We start from the raw sequence: 19,380 nt of genomic DNA, 5'->3' as shown, positions 1-19,380 counted from the left end.
AGACAATTCAGATGATATCACATCCTGGATATACATCCAGTAAACTAAAACCCATACCTAATAAAAACATGTTTTGAAGAAATAGATATACCCCTAACTGCAGTCCTAACTCTGCTCCAGCCCTACTTGCTCGCTGGGCCGGGCTTGGACTCAGGGTTATAATCTGGTCAAGAAAGAGATCTCAAAGCTTCTGTACCAAATGAGAATTTTGCTTCTGTCATGCCTGGAGAATAGGAAAGACTTCAGATGCCCTCAGAGGCTGATGGAAGACAGCCAGCCACTGACAAAAGGCCAGGCCACTGTGTCCATGCGCACACCAGCAGATTTTCAGCCTTGCAGCACAGAGGGTCTTGGGCTATTTGGGATGAGACCCAGATGGGGAAATTCCTCACTGGGCCTCAGCAGCAGGTGGACAACTGGAGATGTATTAGGGGCGGGAAAGGGGGAAGAAGAGACCCCTCCCTCCTGAACAGTGAGGAACCAAGCCTGGAAATTAAGAGAATCTTCCAAGGAATAAGCCTCAATACAAAAGCAAAAGAATACAGTCTCTGGGAGGATGTCAGTGTGGAAATGAGGTGAGGCTTTCTTTTCATTAAAAAACTTGCTAAGGGGCCACCCCCCTGGCCTAGTGGTTAAGTTCAGTGTGCTCTGCTTCAGTGGCCTGGGTTCAGTTCCTGGACGCAGACCTACACCACTTGTTGGCAGCCATGCTGTGGTGGCGACTCACACACAAAATAGAGGAAGATTGGCAACAGATGTTAGCTCAGGGCAAATCTTCCTCAGAAAAAAAAAGCGATGAAAATTTAAGGAAAATTAGAAGTAAAGAAGGATACTCAAGGTCTCTCCACGTAGGGGTGAATGTTGACTTTCTCTGCTACCCACACTTAATCATGAAGTACTACTGAAAATGGCATTCACAGGATCTGTTAAGAGTAGAGATCAAACCGTAAATGGGGGCACAGGCCACGTCCTCTGAAGAGAATGGGACCAGGATCCTGCCTTCCAGAACAACTGCCAGAATCACCTCAAGCACCCTGAGCATCACCCTTCAATGGCAGCTGCGAGTCAGAATCATCAGTAGACCTCCTATAGCCTCCTCCCTCATCAGCTCCAAGTCCTCATTTTACTTGTTTATTTAAATATGTGATACAAGCTGTATACAAATTCATATGCATTGAAATATTAACAGGAGCAGAATAAAAAACGAATGAGTCTTTACAGCCTTTCCCTCTTAGGTATCCTCTAAGGAAGATTGTGCATCTCTGCTTGGTTTAGGACTCTTTTACCATGCTGCATTAGATGTATATAAAAAGTGTAGACAGTGATGCAGAAATGGAATGATCTCCAGAAAAATATAGAGCAATATTTGTAATAGAAAGGAAGAAAGCAATTAGGAGATGGGTAGAAGAATGGATCTAGCGAAACAGTGGCAGGGACCAAAAAAGGGCAACTCTCTGTGCGTCAGAGATGGTTTGAAGAGCATTTCTGGGCATTTAGAAAGAGAGGGGTAAGGGGGAAATATTGTGAGGGGTTCTGCCATGCAGGGCATGGAGGAATAGGGTGCAGGACGGGGTGAGCAGAATCCAGATGGAAAAGCCTGGGAAAGATGGATTCCAAAAACAACTTGAATTGTATTTTCATATGCCCTTGCAAAAGCATATTTTATGTAGGGACATATATAACTGTTTATTTAAAGAGAAAGATAACTTTAAAAATACGACTTTTTAAAGTGTATACTGGCACAAAAATATACAAATAAAATTGCTTTAAGATCCCTGGCATATACTTATGTATATATGAGAACTGATGATTGAGTAATGATTGTTTTTGAAACAAAGGGGAAAGGTTGACTGATTCAATAAATGTTGTTGGGAAAATAGGCTATCTGGGGGAAAAACTTAGATTCCAAATCTCCCACAATACACAAAATGAAATATGATGTATAAGGAATAAGAGGAAATAAGAGAGTGGGCTTTGAAGGCATATCGCCTGGGTTTCAATACCGGCTTTGCCATACTTTATGGCCATGAGCATGTTACTCTGTCTCTCTAGGTCTCAGTCCATCCAGCTGTTAAGTGAGGGTAATAAAAGTCACTAAATCACTGAACGGCTATGGTTATAAATATATGAAACAAAAACAGACCTATTAAATGTTAGAAAAATGTGTATGTAAAAAGTTTTAAAACCCTCAAATGGGAAAGCTATTCCTGAGTGATGTGAGACCCAAGCCCAGAAATGAAAACAACAACACATTATAATACATGAATTTTTAACAAGTCTGTCCAGTAAAGAACTATCAAGAAAATTTAAATACATAAGGAAATAATCTTAAACATATAATTGAGTATTAATATTTTCAATATAAAAGAGCTCAAAAAAGTTTAATAACCCAATAGCAATATGAGCAAGAATACAAAGTCAATTTACAAAAGCAGAAATAGCTACAACTAGATAATGTACATATGCCTAATAATCAGCCTTCCTAGTGATCATGGATTTTTCATATAAGTGAAAAATCTGATAAACAACGAGATGACTTGGTGATAGTGGGGTAAGAGCACACACACATACACAGCTGAAGTGTAACGTTTTCAAACACCAGTGGTTAATTTTGTAAAATCTACCAAAATTTTTAAACCACTGGACCCAGCAAATACAGTCCTAGGTAGTTATATTACGGAAATACTCTGTCCATATACCTGCCCAAATGTGTACACAAATTTACTTATTGCAGCTTTATTTATATAAAGGATAACTGTAGTTTAATTAGTGCACTGTTATAGAGGACGGGTTAAGTAAACAATGGTCCCTTCATATTACAGGATACTATACAGCCATTAAATTCATTTAGGTAAAGAATGTTCACCTGCATCCAAGCTTGTCCAAAATACATTGAGTGTTGTTGAGTGAAAAAGCAAGTTAAGGAGTAAGAATGGTTACACTGGTGAAAACTGATGTCTCACTATTCCTGAAGAGGAGGATTTGAGGAGATGGAAGGTAGAAATGAGATCTTTAAACTCCCTTTTAGTTTCTGGAAACTGGGAATCTTTACCTTTTTTTTTCTTCTTAGCTATGTGTTTAAAATGGACTCTTTTAAATTGTGTCCAGTATTTCTATTTTTCTGAAGGAAAAGGAGCTTGTCTTAGTGCAGTCTCTCTGTGGTGGGTACTGGAAGATGACTCCTCCTTTGTATCCTCAGAGACAGTGTGGAGGGACCACGACACTGGACGCTATTGAAAACTGAAGGTGGAACCGACGGAATTTTGGATAACAATCTTATTTTCCTGCTAATACACAAATAAGAGAATTTTAGTGATTTCTCATTTAATGAATAAAAATATTGCTTTAACTCTAAGAATATAGTTCTGATGCCTGGATGCTGACTGACATCGTCTTTACTGTATGGTTTTTCATAATGGTTTATGGATGAATAAAGCCCATCCTGATTTTTCTCTTCAGCACTATTCTAGATCTTGGATCTATGTTTCTGCACCTCTTGGTATTGACTTATTTTCTCTTTTGAGCAAATATTTGCACTTAAAAAGGACTACTCTAACTCAGTATCCTGTTCCAAACCTACTTTTAGTTGATCCAGCAATTGCTGAATAAGTTATAGCAGAAATCTCTGCATCTGTCTCTATCCCTATCAGAAGGGAAGCTCTGATGAAATTAACATGAAGGAAGAACTTCTGGGACACAATGTATGGAAGAAAGACATTGAGAATTCTTGTACAGAATTAGCCAAGATCTCCCACCTACAGGCAGGGAGTATGAATCTAAAGCAAAGCTCTACTAAGGAGGCATTTTGGATGGATCAGAGGGCCTCACGGGATACCAAAGTCCACTGTGATGCTGTCAGACTAACCAGGGTGAGAGATTCAGGAGGTTATGAACTCACTTGCCTCTTCAGCCTATTTACATCTGTAGCTTTCTTGCATATCTTTTAAGATACGTATTTTAGTGTCAATGAGAAAGAGTCCAATTAAAAGCAGTCAAAAATTTGAACAGATACCTCACAAAAGAGGATATCCAAATGATCAGTAAACCTTGAAAAAAAGTGTTCAACATCATTACTGCTCATGGGATGCAAATTAAAACCAAAGTGTCATTCCATAACACACACACAAGAATGGCTAAAACTAAAAAGATTAAACTAAAAAACTAAAAAGACTGACATACATTTGGTGACAATGGGAGCGTAAATTATTAAAATTTTTGGAAAGGGTTTGGCAGTGTCTATAAAGGTAAACATGTACACACAAACCCCATGACAAAGCCATTCTACTCCTGGGTATATATCCAAAAGAAATTGTTGCTTAGGTCCACCAAAAGAAACGTCCAAGCATGCTCACTGAAGGTTTAATCATAGTAGCCCCCACCTATGCCAAAGAAATAAAGAAAAAGTACATTAATACTAGAATTGACACATGTATTTTGATCTATTCAAAAAACAACAGTACAGGGGCCAGCCCATTGGCATAGTGGTTAAAGTTCTGCATGCTTTGCTTTGGTGGCCTGGGGTTAGTGGGTTCGGATCCCGGGCTTGGACCTACACATCACTCATCAAGCCATGCCATGGCAGCGTGCCACATACAAAATGGAAGAAGATTGGCACAGATGTTAGCTCAGCAACAATCTTCCTCACCAAAACAAAAAAACAAAACAATACATACCAATGAAAATAATGAGCTATTGATACAAGAAACAATAAGGATCATTTCACAGACATATTACTGATTGAAAAGCTAGATATTCAAAAGTACCTGAAGTGTGTTTTCATTTACAGGAAGTTCAGAAACTGGCAAAACCAGTCTGTGGTGACAGAGGACGCGAGAGTGGTTAGGTTTATGGTGGGACACTTGTTAGGAGGGCACAAAGGGAGTTGCACTTGTACCTGAAGGAACCACATTATCTACATATTACAATAATTTTGACTCCTCTTGTTTGTTTTACAACTTTTTAGTTTATTGTTCCACTGCAATATTAAATACTAGAGGGGAAAATAGGCATAGTTGCCTTTTACCTAATTTTTATAAATAATGTTCTGGTTTAACAGAATATTCTCTTGCTTGCAAGAAACATGCTTGATATTATTTGCATGTATTTGTTTATTTCTCATTAATTTGGAATCTTTAAAGTTATGATGTATATTATGTCTTTTTTTACAAATATCACATCAAAATATTTGAGATGCCAGTTTAGTTTTCTCATGTTAAATACTGATGAATAGGTTGTTTTGAATTGTTCCAGGTAGGTAGATCAAAAATCCATGTTACTGGGGCTGGCCGGTGGCTCAGTGGTTAAGTTCGCACGTTGTGCTTCGGAGACCCCGGTTCGCCGGTTCAGATCCCGGGTGTGGATCTACACGCCACTTGTCAAGCCATACTGTGGCAGGCATCCCACATATAAAGTAGAGGAAGATGGGCACGGATGTTAGCTCAGGGCTAATCTTCCTCACAAAAAAAATTAAAATCCATGTTACTGATCACATTATCGATTGTAACTAACTTGAAAACAATTTGTACAAAAAATCTTCAGTGTCATTTTATTTAAATAGCAAATATATTCATGGGAATCTAAAACAAGTAAATAATGCAAAACAGAGGGGAAAAGATGGGCTTTAAAATGGTAATGTCAGCCGAATACCAGTTCTGTGTTCTTCTTTTCTTTTTTTTTTTTTTTTAAGATTTTACTCTTTCTTTTTCTCTCCAAAGCCCCCCAGTACATAGTTGTGTATTTTTAGTTGTAGGTCCTTCTAGTTGTGGCATGTGGGATACTGCCTCAGCATAGCCTGATAAACAGTGCCATGTCCGTGCCCAGGATTCGAACCGGTGAAACCCTGGGCTGCCAGAGTGGAGTGTGTGAACTTAACCGCTTAGCCATGGGGCCGGTGCCTGTGTTATTATTTTCTATCTAATCTGACCACATCAGACAGTCCAATATAATTGTTTTTTAAGGGAATTTTTTCCATCCTGATTTTAATAACTTTGTCCTCTGGTTTTCCTTCGCTAAGGAGCATATTTGAATGACTGACTGCTGGTAAAAAACAAAAGCCTTAGCTATGTTCATTAAGGATGACCATAGCATGGTGTTATGTTGCTTAACCAAATGTACTAAGACATGAATATCTAGAGTTACTTTCTTACCGTTGATACATTGAGTAAACGCATTCTAGTAACTAATGTTCTTCTGCCCTCTACTGGTTCAAATTGAAAATCCCAGTTTAGATACTTTCCAGGAAAATAGCGTTAAGGTAGAATCTTTATGAAATTTTCCCCTTAGAAAGAAAACAAGCCAAAAATAAATAAAACACTATGGAAAAAATGATGTATCTACATCATCAAATAATCAGAGCAGAAATATTTTAATTGTATTATATTTCAGATTTACGTTGTTTAGTCCATTTTCTCATTCAAAAGTTTTCAAACCTGCAACATTTCAACTTGATTTTAAGCATTCAGAACCAACAATACCGTTTAACAATGGCTTCCCCATGCCATTTTCTGAGCAGAGTGCATTATCTTCAAGCTTTAAGAGAGTAACATTTTTCAAAGGCAGAAAAAATGGAACATGCAACATAACCACAGCTAAATAAAGCTGACAAGTTTTAATATTCTAAATGCTTTTTATACCCTATTACATGATAAGGACTAGGATTTTTGCTTCTGTAGCCCAATAGCTTTCACCGAATTCAGGAAAACACTTGCATACACACACAAGAACACACACACGCACGAACAAAGGCACATAAATATGAACCCCCACAAACACACACACAGGCACCCATGTATGAATGATACAGAATGGCTTCTGGACCAGCTAACCTAAATTCTCCTAGTACTCACAAGTGTTTCAAGCAAGGTTATTTGTGGACCACATGAACAGTCAAGTGGCATTGACTGCATCCCCCCATGCTCCCGCCTATCCTCCCTGCAGGATATTCTCCTACACTAAGCATTTCCCGCTTAAGATGGATGTGCTGTTTAATGATGCATCCAAAACTACAACTTACCTACACGTATTTCCATCCTTCTTATATAGATATAATCAAAGGAATAAGTTTAGTTAAGAGGCAATATCAGAACAGGATGGATACACAGTGAATGGGAGCTCCCCAGGTCTATGACTCAAGCTCTGCCCTCTCCTTTGCCACTTCTTGTCTATAAAAGCATGTCCAGCCCTTTACTGGTCCATGTCCCTGGACTTGTTACCATAAAAGTGAGAGCTTATCATTCTTTGACGTATTTCAGCCAAGGGCCAGTCAACGGCTTAGGGGGCATGGACAAGGAGGCTGAGGGAGGAGGGTTATATTTACTATCGACTCATCTACTTTTTCTTATTAAGTGGGAAAGTGTAATACTCAGAAATCAAAATATTCTTTAAGTCAAAGTCGAGTCATCAGTAAGAAATTTTCTCTCACTCGCTGTGAATTTTAATTTTAGAAAACTCAATGTTAACCCATAGTTTCACGGTCCATGCAAATTTTACTTCTTCACAACAGGCTTAAAGTTTCTTCCACTTTTCCTGTCATCCTCTCTGTTCACATACACGCACCTCCCTCCAGATAATAATTATAAACTGTGCTTCAAGAAATAGCCTCTAGTTTGTAAGAATCAACAACAACCTGGGGAATCCACTTTATTTTCGTTCAAGGAAAAGGACAGAAAGAGAGTTCTTCACTCTTGGGGGCTGGGTCCCCTATCTGGGGCATGTGTGAGCACACCAGCACTTTTCTGGATCCATTCTTCCCAACTCTTTGCCCAAAATGTTCCCTCCAGTCCAATATGAAAGCTCCATTGCTTGTTTTAGGTCCTTTCCGGATCTGCTTCTCTTTCCCTGTAATGCATTATTCTGAGCACACACGACAAAGACTCAGACGACTTCAGGAGTTTCTTTAGAGAGAGTCCCTGAGGTAAGAAAGACAGTGAGTGAATTCTCCCATGTTAATAATTTCTGTTTCTGCTGCTGCTTAATAAGATTTTGCCCTTTTTGTATTTTTATGTGCGTGTGGCAGTGATAAAGCACTGCAGATGAATTGACATACTTTTAAGGCCTGCTTGTAGATGCCTAAGATGAGTCTGATAGGTTTCCTAATAGTCAGCACCTGTTCTCCAAGCTTTCAGAGTGTGACAGGAGAAGGTCCAGTCTGTGCTACATCATCTCTGGTGTGAGTGAAGCTTCTCAGTTGGTGTTAACATACTTTGGGTTGCCAAAATAAACCATCTATTTTTGCCTTTAAGCAAGTTCAATTTTTATCCCCAAATAGAGACGATAACAGACTGAAGCTCTCTTAGAGCCAGAATATTTTGATATAGAGTTTATGACACGTGCCTGGAGATGCTCCCTCATCCCAAGAACTTAATGTGGCCATTGGTCCTGAATGAAGACACTTCCCTGAGATTCAACCCCAGAATCAGTCTGGGAAGTACAGGTATTCCTTGTTTCTGGTGTAGATCTCACATGGAAAAACATCTACGGTCCTACAGTCTGTGTGTCCATTGATTTAGACGTAAAAATTGAACACATGAACACAATTTTTGAGAAATTCCATGTATTTTTATAAAATAAAATTATACATTATAAAGGGAACATTTTATTTTTAAAAAAATGCTATGTAAAAAATAAATACGTAAAAACAAATTTAAACCTGTCATGCTGATCATTGAACATAATCCATATTTCTCTGCTTTTAAAGTCACCAATGTTGATTCTAGGCTTCAGTTTTCAGTTGATAAAGCAACTTCGAAAATGCATGACTACTTGGGCTTCATAAGAATCATGTGGTCACCGTTTTGTGACAGTCTGGTTCTCTTCCTTTTTTCCTTATTTTTTTTTTGGTACCAGTTTGTTACAGAGAGAAGGAACCTGCTGATTTCCACTGTGACAATTTCTTAAACACAGGGTTTGTATCCTTCCTTCTTCAGGGAAAGGCTAATATCTTGAAAGTAACTCTTCACAGACAGTCACTTCCATCAAATTCTCTTCTAAAACTCTCTCTTGTCCCAAATACATCTCCAGCTGTTTCAGCTACCGATGAAGTCCAGTGTGGAATTTCTCCAAGAGGGTCTCATCCCAAACATCGTGGGCTGAAGATGCTGCAGAGACATCTCAGGGCAGACAGCATGGGGCTGGCTCTCTAGAGCTGGCCAGCATCCCCCAGCATCTCAGGGTACCTAATGTCAGATTCTGCAGGAACAACAGATGGGAAACACTCATTTTTTGTTGGAGGAACAGTAAGATGTGCCTCTTGGGGCTGTCCCTGTGGCCAAGTGACTAAGTCCGGAGGCTCTGCATTGGCGGCCAGGGCTTTGTCAGTTGGGATCCCAGGCACAGACCTATGCACTGCTCCTCAAGCCATGCCACATAGAAGAACTAGAATAACCTAAAAATAGGATATACAACTGCGTATTGAGGCTTTGGGGAGAAAAAAAAGAAGAAGATTGGCAACAGATGTTAGCTCATGGCCAATCTTCCTTACCAAAAAGTATTAAAAAAAAGAAAAGAAAAGAAAGATGTGCCTCTTGTCTAGCCTGTGACCTGAGTCACATCATGACTCAGACAAAAGTTGGAACTGAAGAATGGAAGTTCTTTAAATCCTTTAAATCTTTCTCTGTAAAAAATTTTTGGACAGATTTGTACAGATATTTTACCAAAGAAGACATGTGAATGTCAAATAAAGACATGAAAAGATGCTCAACATCATTAGTCATTAGGGAAATGCAAATTGAAAGCACAATTAAATACTGCTTCCTGTCTATGGGGACTGTTAAAACTAAAAAGACTGTCCATAACTAGTGCTGGAGAGGATGTGGTGTAATTGCAAGTCTCCTTTGCTGGTGAGAATGTCAAATGGTACACCGCTTTGGAAAATGGTTTGGTAGTTTCCTAAAATATAAAACATATACTTTCCATATGATTTAGCCATTCCACTCTTAGATATGTACCTAAGAGAAATGAAAGCATATGTCCTCATAAAGGCTTATACTCAGAGGTTCAGAGAAGCTTCATTTGCACTACAAAACACTGAAAAAAACTGTCAAACGACAAGTGAAATGATAAATTATCATATATCCATAAAATGGAAGGTTATCAACAACAAAAGGAATCAACTATTGAAGCATGACAAAGTATGAATGAATCTTAAATTTTTGAAGCTGAAATGAAAGAAGAAAAAGAATACATATGGTATTATCCCATTTACACAAAATTCTAGGAAATGCATACTTCTCTATGGGGACGGAAATGGCTGGCTGATGGGGGCTGGGGGCATGTTGGAGAGGGACAGAAGAAGGGATGACAAAGGTGCATGAAGGAATTTTGGAGGGGAGTGACAGTTATCTTCATTACATTGATTGTTGTGATGGTTTTATGGAGAGATATATATGTCAAAACTTACGATTTAGGTTGATATTCTCTGCAGGTAGGAGATCTTTGCTAAGTTTGTACCAGAAGACCTTGTTCAGTGTGTCACTTCCATACGGCACACAGCAGACCCTCCATGTTATTTTCATCCATGAGTTCCCTACTGATTGGAATAGAGACCCATGGAGGATTTCTTAGCTGACGGAACAGCTAAAGGTAAATTTGGAGCAGAATATTGAATCAGAGGACTCTTTTGTGATGCAAACTCAGGCTCTATAAAGGAAACAAATCACTGTCAAGAGGAGCAGAAACAACTCCAAGACCTAGAAGAGTCTGAACAAAAAATCAAGACATGCTTTTTATTCATTCATACTACTAAGAAAACTCATATGTTAAAGAGGCAATGAACTTCCAAGATTCAAAACATTACTTTTATATAAAGTTATCTCAAAGTTTTTATTTATTAAAGGAGAAACATTCACTACCATTCTCTCTTTTCTGTATTGGTGGAACGTTCTGACTGCTACCGAAGGTTTTAAGTGGTCAATGCCGTCCGTTCTACCTTTTAAAGAATCCAGTAAACCATTTCCCCCCACATCTTCTCCTCGTGGTACAAAGACAGTGCCCATTTCCACTTTCAACATGTGGGCCACTGAGCTAAGATGAACATCCTTTGCTTCAATCTAATAGAAATGTTGGAAACAACGTAAAAAATCAATTTTAAATACATAGCTAATTCTTAGAAGTAAATAAAGAGATATTTAGGTTCCAGAAAACAAGACATCAAATAATCCCATTTCTATTCTTTATTTCCTCAAATCCTAATCTTTAGGAATAATTGGATATCAGTTTCACCAATGTGATCATTCTTATTCGTTAACTTGCTTTTTCACTCAAGAAAACACTGATAATGTCAGGAACACCCTTGGCTGCTGGTGAGCATTGATCTACCTCGTTTAATTTAATGTGCCTGCACAATATAATGTGAAGGAATCATAGTTTACTTAACTATTCACCTGTAATGGCATATTAAGTTGACTTCAATTACTTTTCATATAAATAATGCTTCACAATGAAACAATTTGAGCATTCACTTAGTATTTCTGTAAGATAAACACCTCTACTATGTTTGCTGGGTCTGGTGATTTAGATAGATGCTACAAAACTAAGCACCAATAATGTTTGAAAATTTTGTGCCTCTACCAACTCTGCATGAGGATGCATTTGTACCCTACCCATCACTAAGCAATCTTTTTGTTGCTGTTGTTTATCAGATTTTTCATTTGAAATTTCATTTATTTTAAAAATCCACAATCACTAGACAGGCTGATGATTTGGCATATGTATATTATCCTCTCAGTTATTTCTGCTTCTGTAAATTGCCTCTTTATATTCTTTTGCTCAGATTTTTATGGCATTCTTAAACTTTTCTTGAGCCTTTTCTATATTGAAAATGTTAATACTCTATTATACGTTATAAAATTTTTCAATCTCATGAGATTTAAATTTTTTATGATGCTTGGCAGACTTTTTAAAATTAATATCTTAAAATGTGTTGCTCTATTCCTTTATGGTCTTTGACTCTCGAGTTTCTCTGATCTTTATATCTGTTAACAAACCAGGCTGATGTTGGTTCTTTCATTATCCTCCTGGAATAGAGAAGAAAACAGGGCCACAGGGAGATTAAATAATTTTCTGAAGTTCTGGGCCTCATTTTGGAATTCTGGTTCTCTGACTCCACACTCTGAGCTTTTTACCAATTCTGGGAATATCACTGTCCACAAGAATCAGAGATATTGCTGAGAATCTGAGCATCCTTTCTCCAGGACAGTATTACATAAAGAAACAATAAGTTCTTTCTCTCCAATTCCCATTTGTCCCAGTCATAGCAGGCGACATTCCCTTGAGACAGACATTTTTCAGTGCAGTTGATTTGGTCATCACTTTCCTTATACCTGTTACAAATTAGTCTCATCATCCTGAGGATGTTTCCTTCTATGTTTGACCAGCAGCGTTTTCTAAAAACTGAATTTGGGTGGTGTATACATTTTGCATTATATGAAGTGTTTATTTTCTACCTTCATTGAATTTCTGATCTCAGGTTCCAGCTGCCTCCTCCAATCAGCCATCCTGCAACTCACCTTAAAATGTAGCTGGAGGCAGAGAACCATAAATATAGCAGCTTACCATGATCCTCCACAGGACAGACCAGCAGACCTCCAACTTGGCCAAACAACACATTTGTAACTTAAACGTAACCAACTTGACATCTCCTATTTAATCTGCATTCAAGAGCTGGATATACCAGAATTTGCCAAGTCTCTTACATTTCAAATTCTTGAGCTGCTGCTGGCTCTTACAACTTTCTCATAGTTCTTGATGCTTTGTTTATTGAGCATTGGGCATCATGTGACAGGTGCAGTCTCCTCCTAGTGGAATCAGAACTCATAAGCACCTAAACATAGGTGCTATGAGCCACGGGATTCTTTACTAGCTTGTTTGGTACAGACATGTGGGCCGTATCGGTGCTGCAGCTCCCTCTGTTTACTGAGTTTCTGTGCCTGACTGGACATCAGTGGCACCCTGACCTCTGCAGAGGAGGGTGTGGCAGGTGGGGAGGGTAGAGGTGTGGCTATGTTCCCACTCACGCTCCTGCAGCCCAACAAAACTCAGCTGCCTCCCACTAACACTGCACCGTGATCTCCTGCAGAAGCTCATGGCCACCACAGCCATGACCCTATCTCCCCTCGTCCTCTTCTCCAGCTGACCGCATATCTTGGGCAGCTGCAGTTCAGAGCCTGGACAGGACCTGTGCAGGGTGAGCTGGCAGCTCAGCGGGGCAGAAGCTCATTCATCCCCAGCTATGCATTGCCCCACTGCTTCTTGGTTCTCCAATACTTTGGAACATGCAAGTTAATAACTTCTGGGTATTAAACAGGATATGACTACGGAGATTTTCAGGGCAAGGTGACAGTACAGAGCTAGCTAGGAGAAGTTTTTCACATTAAATACAACAAAATGAATGGAAAGTAAAATTATGCATATGTATGTACACCAAAGGGCAGAATGGGTGGGTCAATACCAAATACTATATTGTGAGTTATGGAGGATTCCCTAAGTTTTATATTACCGATTTCTGTCAACATTTCTTAAATTTGAATTTATGCAATCACTAAACTCTCTTGCTCCCTGGTCTTTTTTTTTTTTTTGTGGCTAGTATTGTAATTTTTCCTACATATTACTTAATAATTGTTCTTTGCCTTCAGTTTTGGGAAAAAGATTCTCTGATCCAATTTCTTTCATTCATTTTTATTGGAGGGCTCATTCCTTGGTATAATTAGTCATCTGGGTATTCACAAATGTTTATGCTTTTCATGAAGCCAATGCTCTTGTCCTTAGAACAATTCTAAAGTTAATCAGGAAGTAATGCAAGCAATAATATTAAAAAAATAGAAAGGACTTCTTTACCTAAACCACCTCAATCAGAAGCATTAAATGAGTTTTAAAGTATCCATAGTAACATGAGTGTAGCCACGAGTAAATGCAGTGATCATATAGATAAAGAAAATCATCTCAAAAATAGCTGTATTATCAGAATTAATTAGATTTCTGGTATAGATGTATCCTTTGTTATAAGGAAAGAAATAACATTTCAATAAAATATTCTGGGAAAATTCTCTGGCACTCTAACAGAAAGCAATTTAGATTCTCACCTCATATCATAGATTAGAAAAAATCTGCTAATGGAATATTGAATTTAATGTAAAAACAGGTTAACAAGAAAGGGAACTGAATATGTATAAAATCAAAAAAGGAATGTACTAGGAGGAGGCTTGGTTCTCTGTCCTCAACAGCTCCTGGAGAAATAGGCAAGGAACTGTCCAGCTCTTCGTACACAGGGGAAATTAAAAACAAGTGTCCATCAAAAGAATATGGCTATAATTTATAGAAAACGTTTACGTCAATGATTAGAAATTATAAAATTATAAATAAATAATTTAAATGACCTACATAAAACTAGAGTAAATGAAGTAACTGATACAAGAAAATGAAACTTGATTGAAAAGATAACTGAAATGAGCAAGCAAATATGTTAACACTGAAATCACTACAAAGTGATATTAATTAGAACAATGATAAATTACTTTTTAGCCAAATAAGCAATATATTATGTGAAATATCTAAATAAGTAATAGAAATCAAATAAGTCAAATATTAAAAATATTCATACATTTTGTGCCAATTCATCCATTCTTTGAAAATGATTCTCAGAAAACACGAAGAAAAAATACGCATGGGCATGTTAACCCACAATCTCCTCCAGGGACCACCTTCTTTCTCTCTTCCACTTCACAAGCACACTTACAAAGATAATTTTCTCTGCACAGTATCCCTACTTCTCGTTCTTGTGTTTCTTTTTCAACCTACTCCCATCTGGTTTCTGTCCCATTATTTCTGCTAACCCAGATCCTGCTCAGGTCCCCAGTGGCATCTGTTTTCAGGTCTACTGGGACACTTCAGTCCACACCTGCCCTGCAAGCACCACTCTGTCTTTTAAACACACTCTTCCCTTCAGTAGTCTCCCTGCTATCCGTCTCCATGTGTCCTAACTCCACTGGCCACTCAGCCTCAGGGCTCATTGCAGACTCTCCTCTGCCCAACCTTTAACTGTTGAGGGTCTGCAGGACTAAGTTTAGGTCCTCTCCTCATCGTCCACTCTATTATAGGTGACACATCCATCCCATGCCCTCCTGCCCAGATACACAGTAAGGAATCCCAAATTAGTACCTGCACCCATGGCATTTTTGTAAATTCTAGACCCATATTCCCAACTGCTGATAAGGCCTCTGCACTTATATATCTCCCAGGCACCTTGGAGAGGACATCTAATATTGTTTTTCCTTTCCAGCATCATTTGTACCTAAAACTTCTGGTGTGAGAACATCATTTTCCTGTACTTCTCTTTGCAGTTTTTAATTTAATTGAAATAAAATAAACATTAGGATGTTTTTATGTCTCCTTCACTGTAAGACTCAAGAGTTTGACATAGCGGGACGTGTATTTGCTTTATTCACCTATATTTCTTGCCAGCAATTAGACAATTTGTCATTTAGATACTCAATTTATATGTATAATATGAATGGAATGCATGAGTAAATAAATTTCACCCTCTATGCCTCCATATTGTGTACAAAATGATGGTTTGGACTTTTTATTTTAAAATAAACAAATTGAAGAAGTTTTCTTTAATAAGAATTTAATAAATAAAACAAAATGCAGATTTAATAACATGGAAAGGTAAATATATTTTGCAAAATTTAATACAATGTAAAGATGAACACGTAATTATATATATAATTTCTAAATATTATAAATATCATAGATGTAAGAAGGAATGGAAATTAAATAAATAAATAAATAAATAAATAATACCAAAGGAGTCATCTCTTAGGGACCCTGGAGCTAAATATTTTAAAAATATTCTTGCTTAATATAACTGACAAAGTATTAGCTGAATTAACTCAATAAGTTCTGTGACTAAAGCAGAAATAGACTTTCGAAATGACCAAAGACAGGTGCAAGGGTGACACGGCACAGTAGTCAAGAAGAATCATTTCAAGGTGACTCCAGGTCTCCATCCTTCATTCCTAACCTTCCCTGCAGGTTTGTTGATGAAGAGAAGGATCTCATGATTTCCATTCGGACAATCTCCCAGGCACAGTCACTGTATTTCTTCTCTTTCAGGTAGAGATGGATCCCCCGGAAGTACCTCTTCAGGGCCAGTGTAGGGCGCACAGTTCCCAGGGCAGATTCTTCCTCTCCCATCTCCTGCTCCAAACAGGTGTCCAGGTCTTCCAGCTGCCGAAGGAGTCCCGTGCAGAGTTCGTCCAGGAGGGTCGTGTTCCAGGCAGCAGAGGAGCGCTCTGTGTGGAAGAGGCTGAAGATCTGCTGGAGCATCTCGTGGAGGACAGACGTGGCCTGGGCCTCTGGGAACTGCCTGCCATCCGCCATGTCCTGGGGGAACCTGAAGTCTTTTCTGTCCTTCAGACAGATTGCGGAGGAGATTCTCCTCATTTGGCCCAGAAGCACGAAGTTCTTCCTGCTAACCAGGATGTGGCTGTGAGGCAGGTCACAGCCCAGAGCTCCACCAGGGCCATAACTGATCACCACCAGGGCCGTCAAGAGAGAGGGCAGGAGGGCCATGGGGAAAACGAGGGTGCTGCTGGCCTGGCTGAGCTGGGTGTCTCTGAACCTTGGACCCGAGGTTCTCTGATGACATTCTTTCCAAGCATGGCCATTAAATAGGGAACACTGTAATTTTCACTTTCTAAACATTTCTCTACACTTTTATTTCCTTTTTTTGTTTTCATTTATGTATTCTCCATGTGGTCTAAGAAGACGTCATCAATCTAAACTGTTAGTTTTGCAACAGAAGTTTAATTTTCCCAGTAAACTTCAGATGTGCCAATCCAAATGGATACTCATTAATCAAATGAGAAAGTTCTTTGTCCTAAAGCCTGAAGTGTATGCAGATATGTAAACACTCATACACACACATACTCACGTGCATTTTTTAATATACAAAATTGCTCTTCTCTGTGTTAAGGACAATATTGGGCCTTGATTTTGGACTATGATTTTACCCTCCTTACTTTACATATGGAGAGTGTCTCCCTCAGCCCTAGAGGTTTCTGCATTTTGTTAGGTACTTACCAGACTACATATGGTAAACAAGCTCTTTAGAACAAATGACCGAGTTTTATTTACTGTTTTATTCACAGCTGTGCCTGATGATTACAAGTGAATGAGCTTCTCCAATGTTTCTCTTCTTTCTAGAATACATTCATGCAGGTCCACGTGGTTATACTTCACTGGGTCCACAAAGTCCGGACTGATACAGATATTGCCCTTTCTTTCCGCCATTTTGTAACCAGTCTGTAGTGCTCCTCAGGCTGTGCCAATACCCCCAGCAGGAATCCTGGTCCTTTTCTGGTGCATGTAGGTGTGGAGATTCTAATTCCAAGGTAATTGTATTTTCTCAGTACCACCTCACTGAAAAGGTATTTATCACATCTAGTAACACTTCTCCTCTGGAGTGACAGTGTCTTCAACCCAAACTCTCCTGGACTCACTCCCTGGGGACAGGCTCACCACATCCTGAGGACTTTAGAATTCCCCTACTGAGGAGGGGTTTGTTTCTTTGTTCGTGGAACAATCAATCTTCCAGGACCCTGGCCCTGGCTCCTAGAGTGTGTGAAGGACCCGAATTCTCAGTGGTGACCTCCTCTTCTCCTGACCTGAAGGCCCCAGGTATCAAAAGAGTCAACAGCCCTCAGGTGCTGAGAGTAAAAGTTCGTTTTCTCTAAGGAGGTGGCGGAATTACCAAATTGTCATCATTTCACCTTTAGTAGGCAAATAATTTTTATTTTGCCAATTATAGCTTTTATTGTTCAACTTTTTTACTTAAACTATTGAACACTTGTTATGCTCAAAATGTCTGAGCTGGGCACAGGGGATTGAAGGATGACATCTTCGAGTAGAAACTTACATTATGGAAGCTAGTGATCGTCTGTTGTTCATTCAACTGTTGGGCTTCTTTGCTCATCCATTTCTGTCTCATGCTCAGAATGCAGGGCAGTAAGGCCCAGACTGTTATGTCAGAGAGAAACGCCTTCTTTACTTTACTTATGCATGATATTTCATTTTAAATTTTGAAAACAACAAAAATTATTTCAATAACTTATTTTTTACATAGTGCTTTCCTGGGCAGTCTGTCGTCCTGCTGCTGTATTTCTTTCTGTTTCATCCCGAGGTTAACATGAACAAGAGAAGTGAAAGAACGGCAAAGGGCCTGGGCTATTTTTCTCTACGATTTTCAAGACTTCAGACTTTTTGTTTCTCATTTCAACTTTCCTAGAAAGCAAAACTTGACAGTTCTTTGTGGGAAAAAATTAAACAAACGTAATTCTGAATGTCATGAAAGTGAAAAAAGAGAAGTGACTTTTCTGCTGATGAAATGACATATTCTAAGTTAGCAAAATTCAGTGCAGCAAAGTTGGGGAGCAGGGTGTGGCGGAGGGGAAGAACGAGGGCCAATGTTGAACAACACAAAGGCAGGACAATAGCCGCTTCTGCCAGAAGCTCAAAGACCAACTCCTGGGTCAATGGCCTGCCTTCAGCTTTGCAAGCCCAGCCATCTGATGTTTGTTTCATTTAATCCACTTGTGATCAGCTCTGAGGAGAGAAGGAAGTCTCACCAACCAGCTCACAGAGACTGGCAACCAGACCCTCAGTTGCTAGAACACTAACTCTGTCTGGCAGGATAGGAGGTATCAGCCCTTGCTTGAGCTCTCCACCTAGTTGATCAACCACTCGGACAATGGAAAGATTGCCTCTAGAAATCTAGAATTATGAGAAAGGAAATTGGATGGTGCTAAAAGATTCTGCTCTAAATCTGGATAATAATGATATTTAAAAAAGATAACACTGAAATTTATTGCATGCTAACCATGGACCAGCCACTGTTCTAAAATCTTAATCTTCTCAATGACCCTATTTGGATTATATTTGTTTATACAACTGTTTGTAGAGAAATATAAATCTGGAGGGGTGGATTATCCTGAAGGTACCAAAGATCCAAAACCTTAAGGAGATTTAAGAGAATGACTTTCCTGGAAGTAATCTGTTAAAAGAAGTGAAGGATAGAAGTGGACATGAGATTTATGAACCCACAAGCAGCCACAGCGTGAAATCAGTAGAGCAAGGAGAGTGAGAAGACAAAGAACCCTGACTTCCACTTCAGGACCAAAGGATTGGTGTCTATTGTTTTGCATAGCAACAGGGTGTGGTATGAATCAATTGAACTCACTGACTTCAAGTTCTAAGGAAAAGTAGACAGAATCCCTTTTAAATAGGTATAAGGGAGTAGATTTTTCTGCCACTTGAAATGGAAGTGTGCAGCTGGCACTAGGGTAACCCTCGTCCTTTCTAATACTCTGCAGGCTGCTGTGTTATCAG

At 38.9% G+C, this 19,380-nt stretch overlaps 1 protein-coding gene across 1 annotated transcript; it reads right to left on the bottom strand.

The window, feature by feature from the left end:
• Positions 1-15,978: 15,978 nt before the first annotated feature.
• Positions 15,979-16,593, bottom strand: LOC100053263 (interferon omega-2). The gene has a single exon (XM_001497725.4). It carries the CDS (start codon positions 16,564-16,566, stop codon positions 15,979-15,981), a length of 588 nt encoding a protein of 195 aa, XP_001497775.1. The 5' UTR covers positions 16,567-16,593.
• Positions 16,594-19,380: the final 2,787 nt, after the last annotated feature.

Source organism: Equus caballus, chromosome 23 (assembly GCF_041296265.1).
Source record: "Equus caballus isolate H_3958 breed thoroughbred chromosome 23, TB-T2T, whole genome shotgun sequence".
In the NCBI taxonomy this organism is placed as follows: domain Eukaryota; kingdom Metazoa; phylum Chordata; class Mammalia; order Perissodactyla; family Equidae; genus Equus; species Equus caballus.
This window is presented reverse-complemented; position numbering and strand designations above follow the sequence as displayed.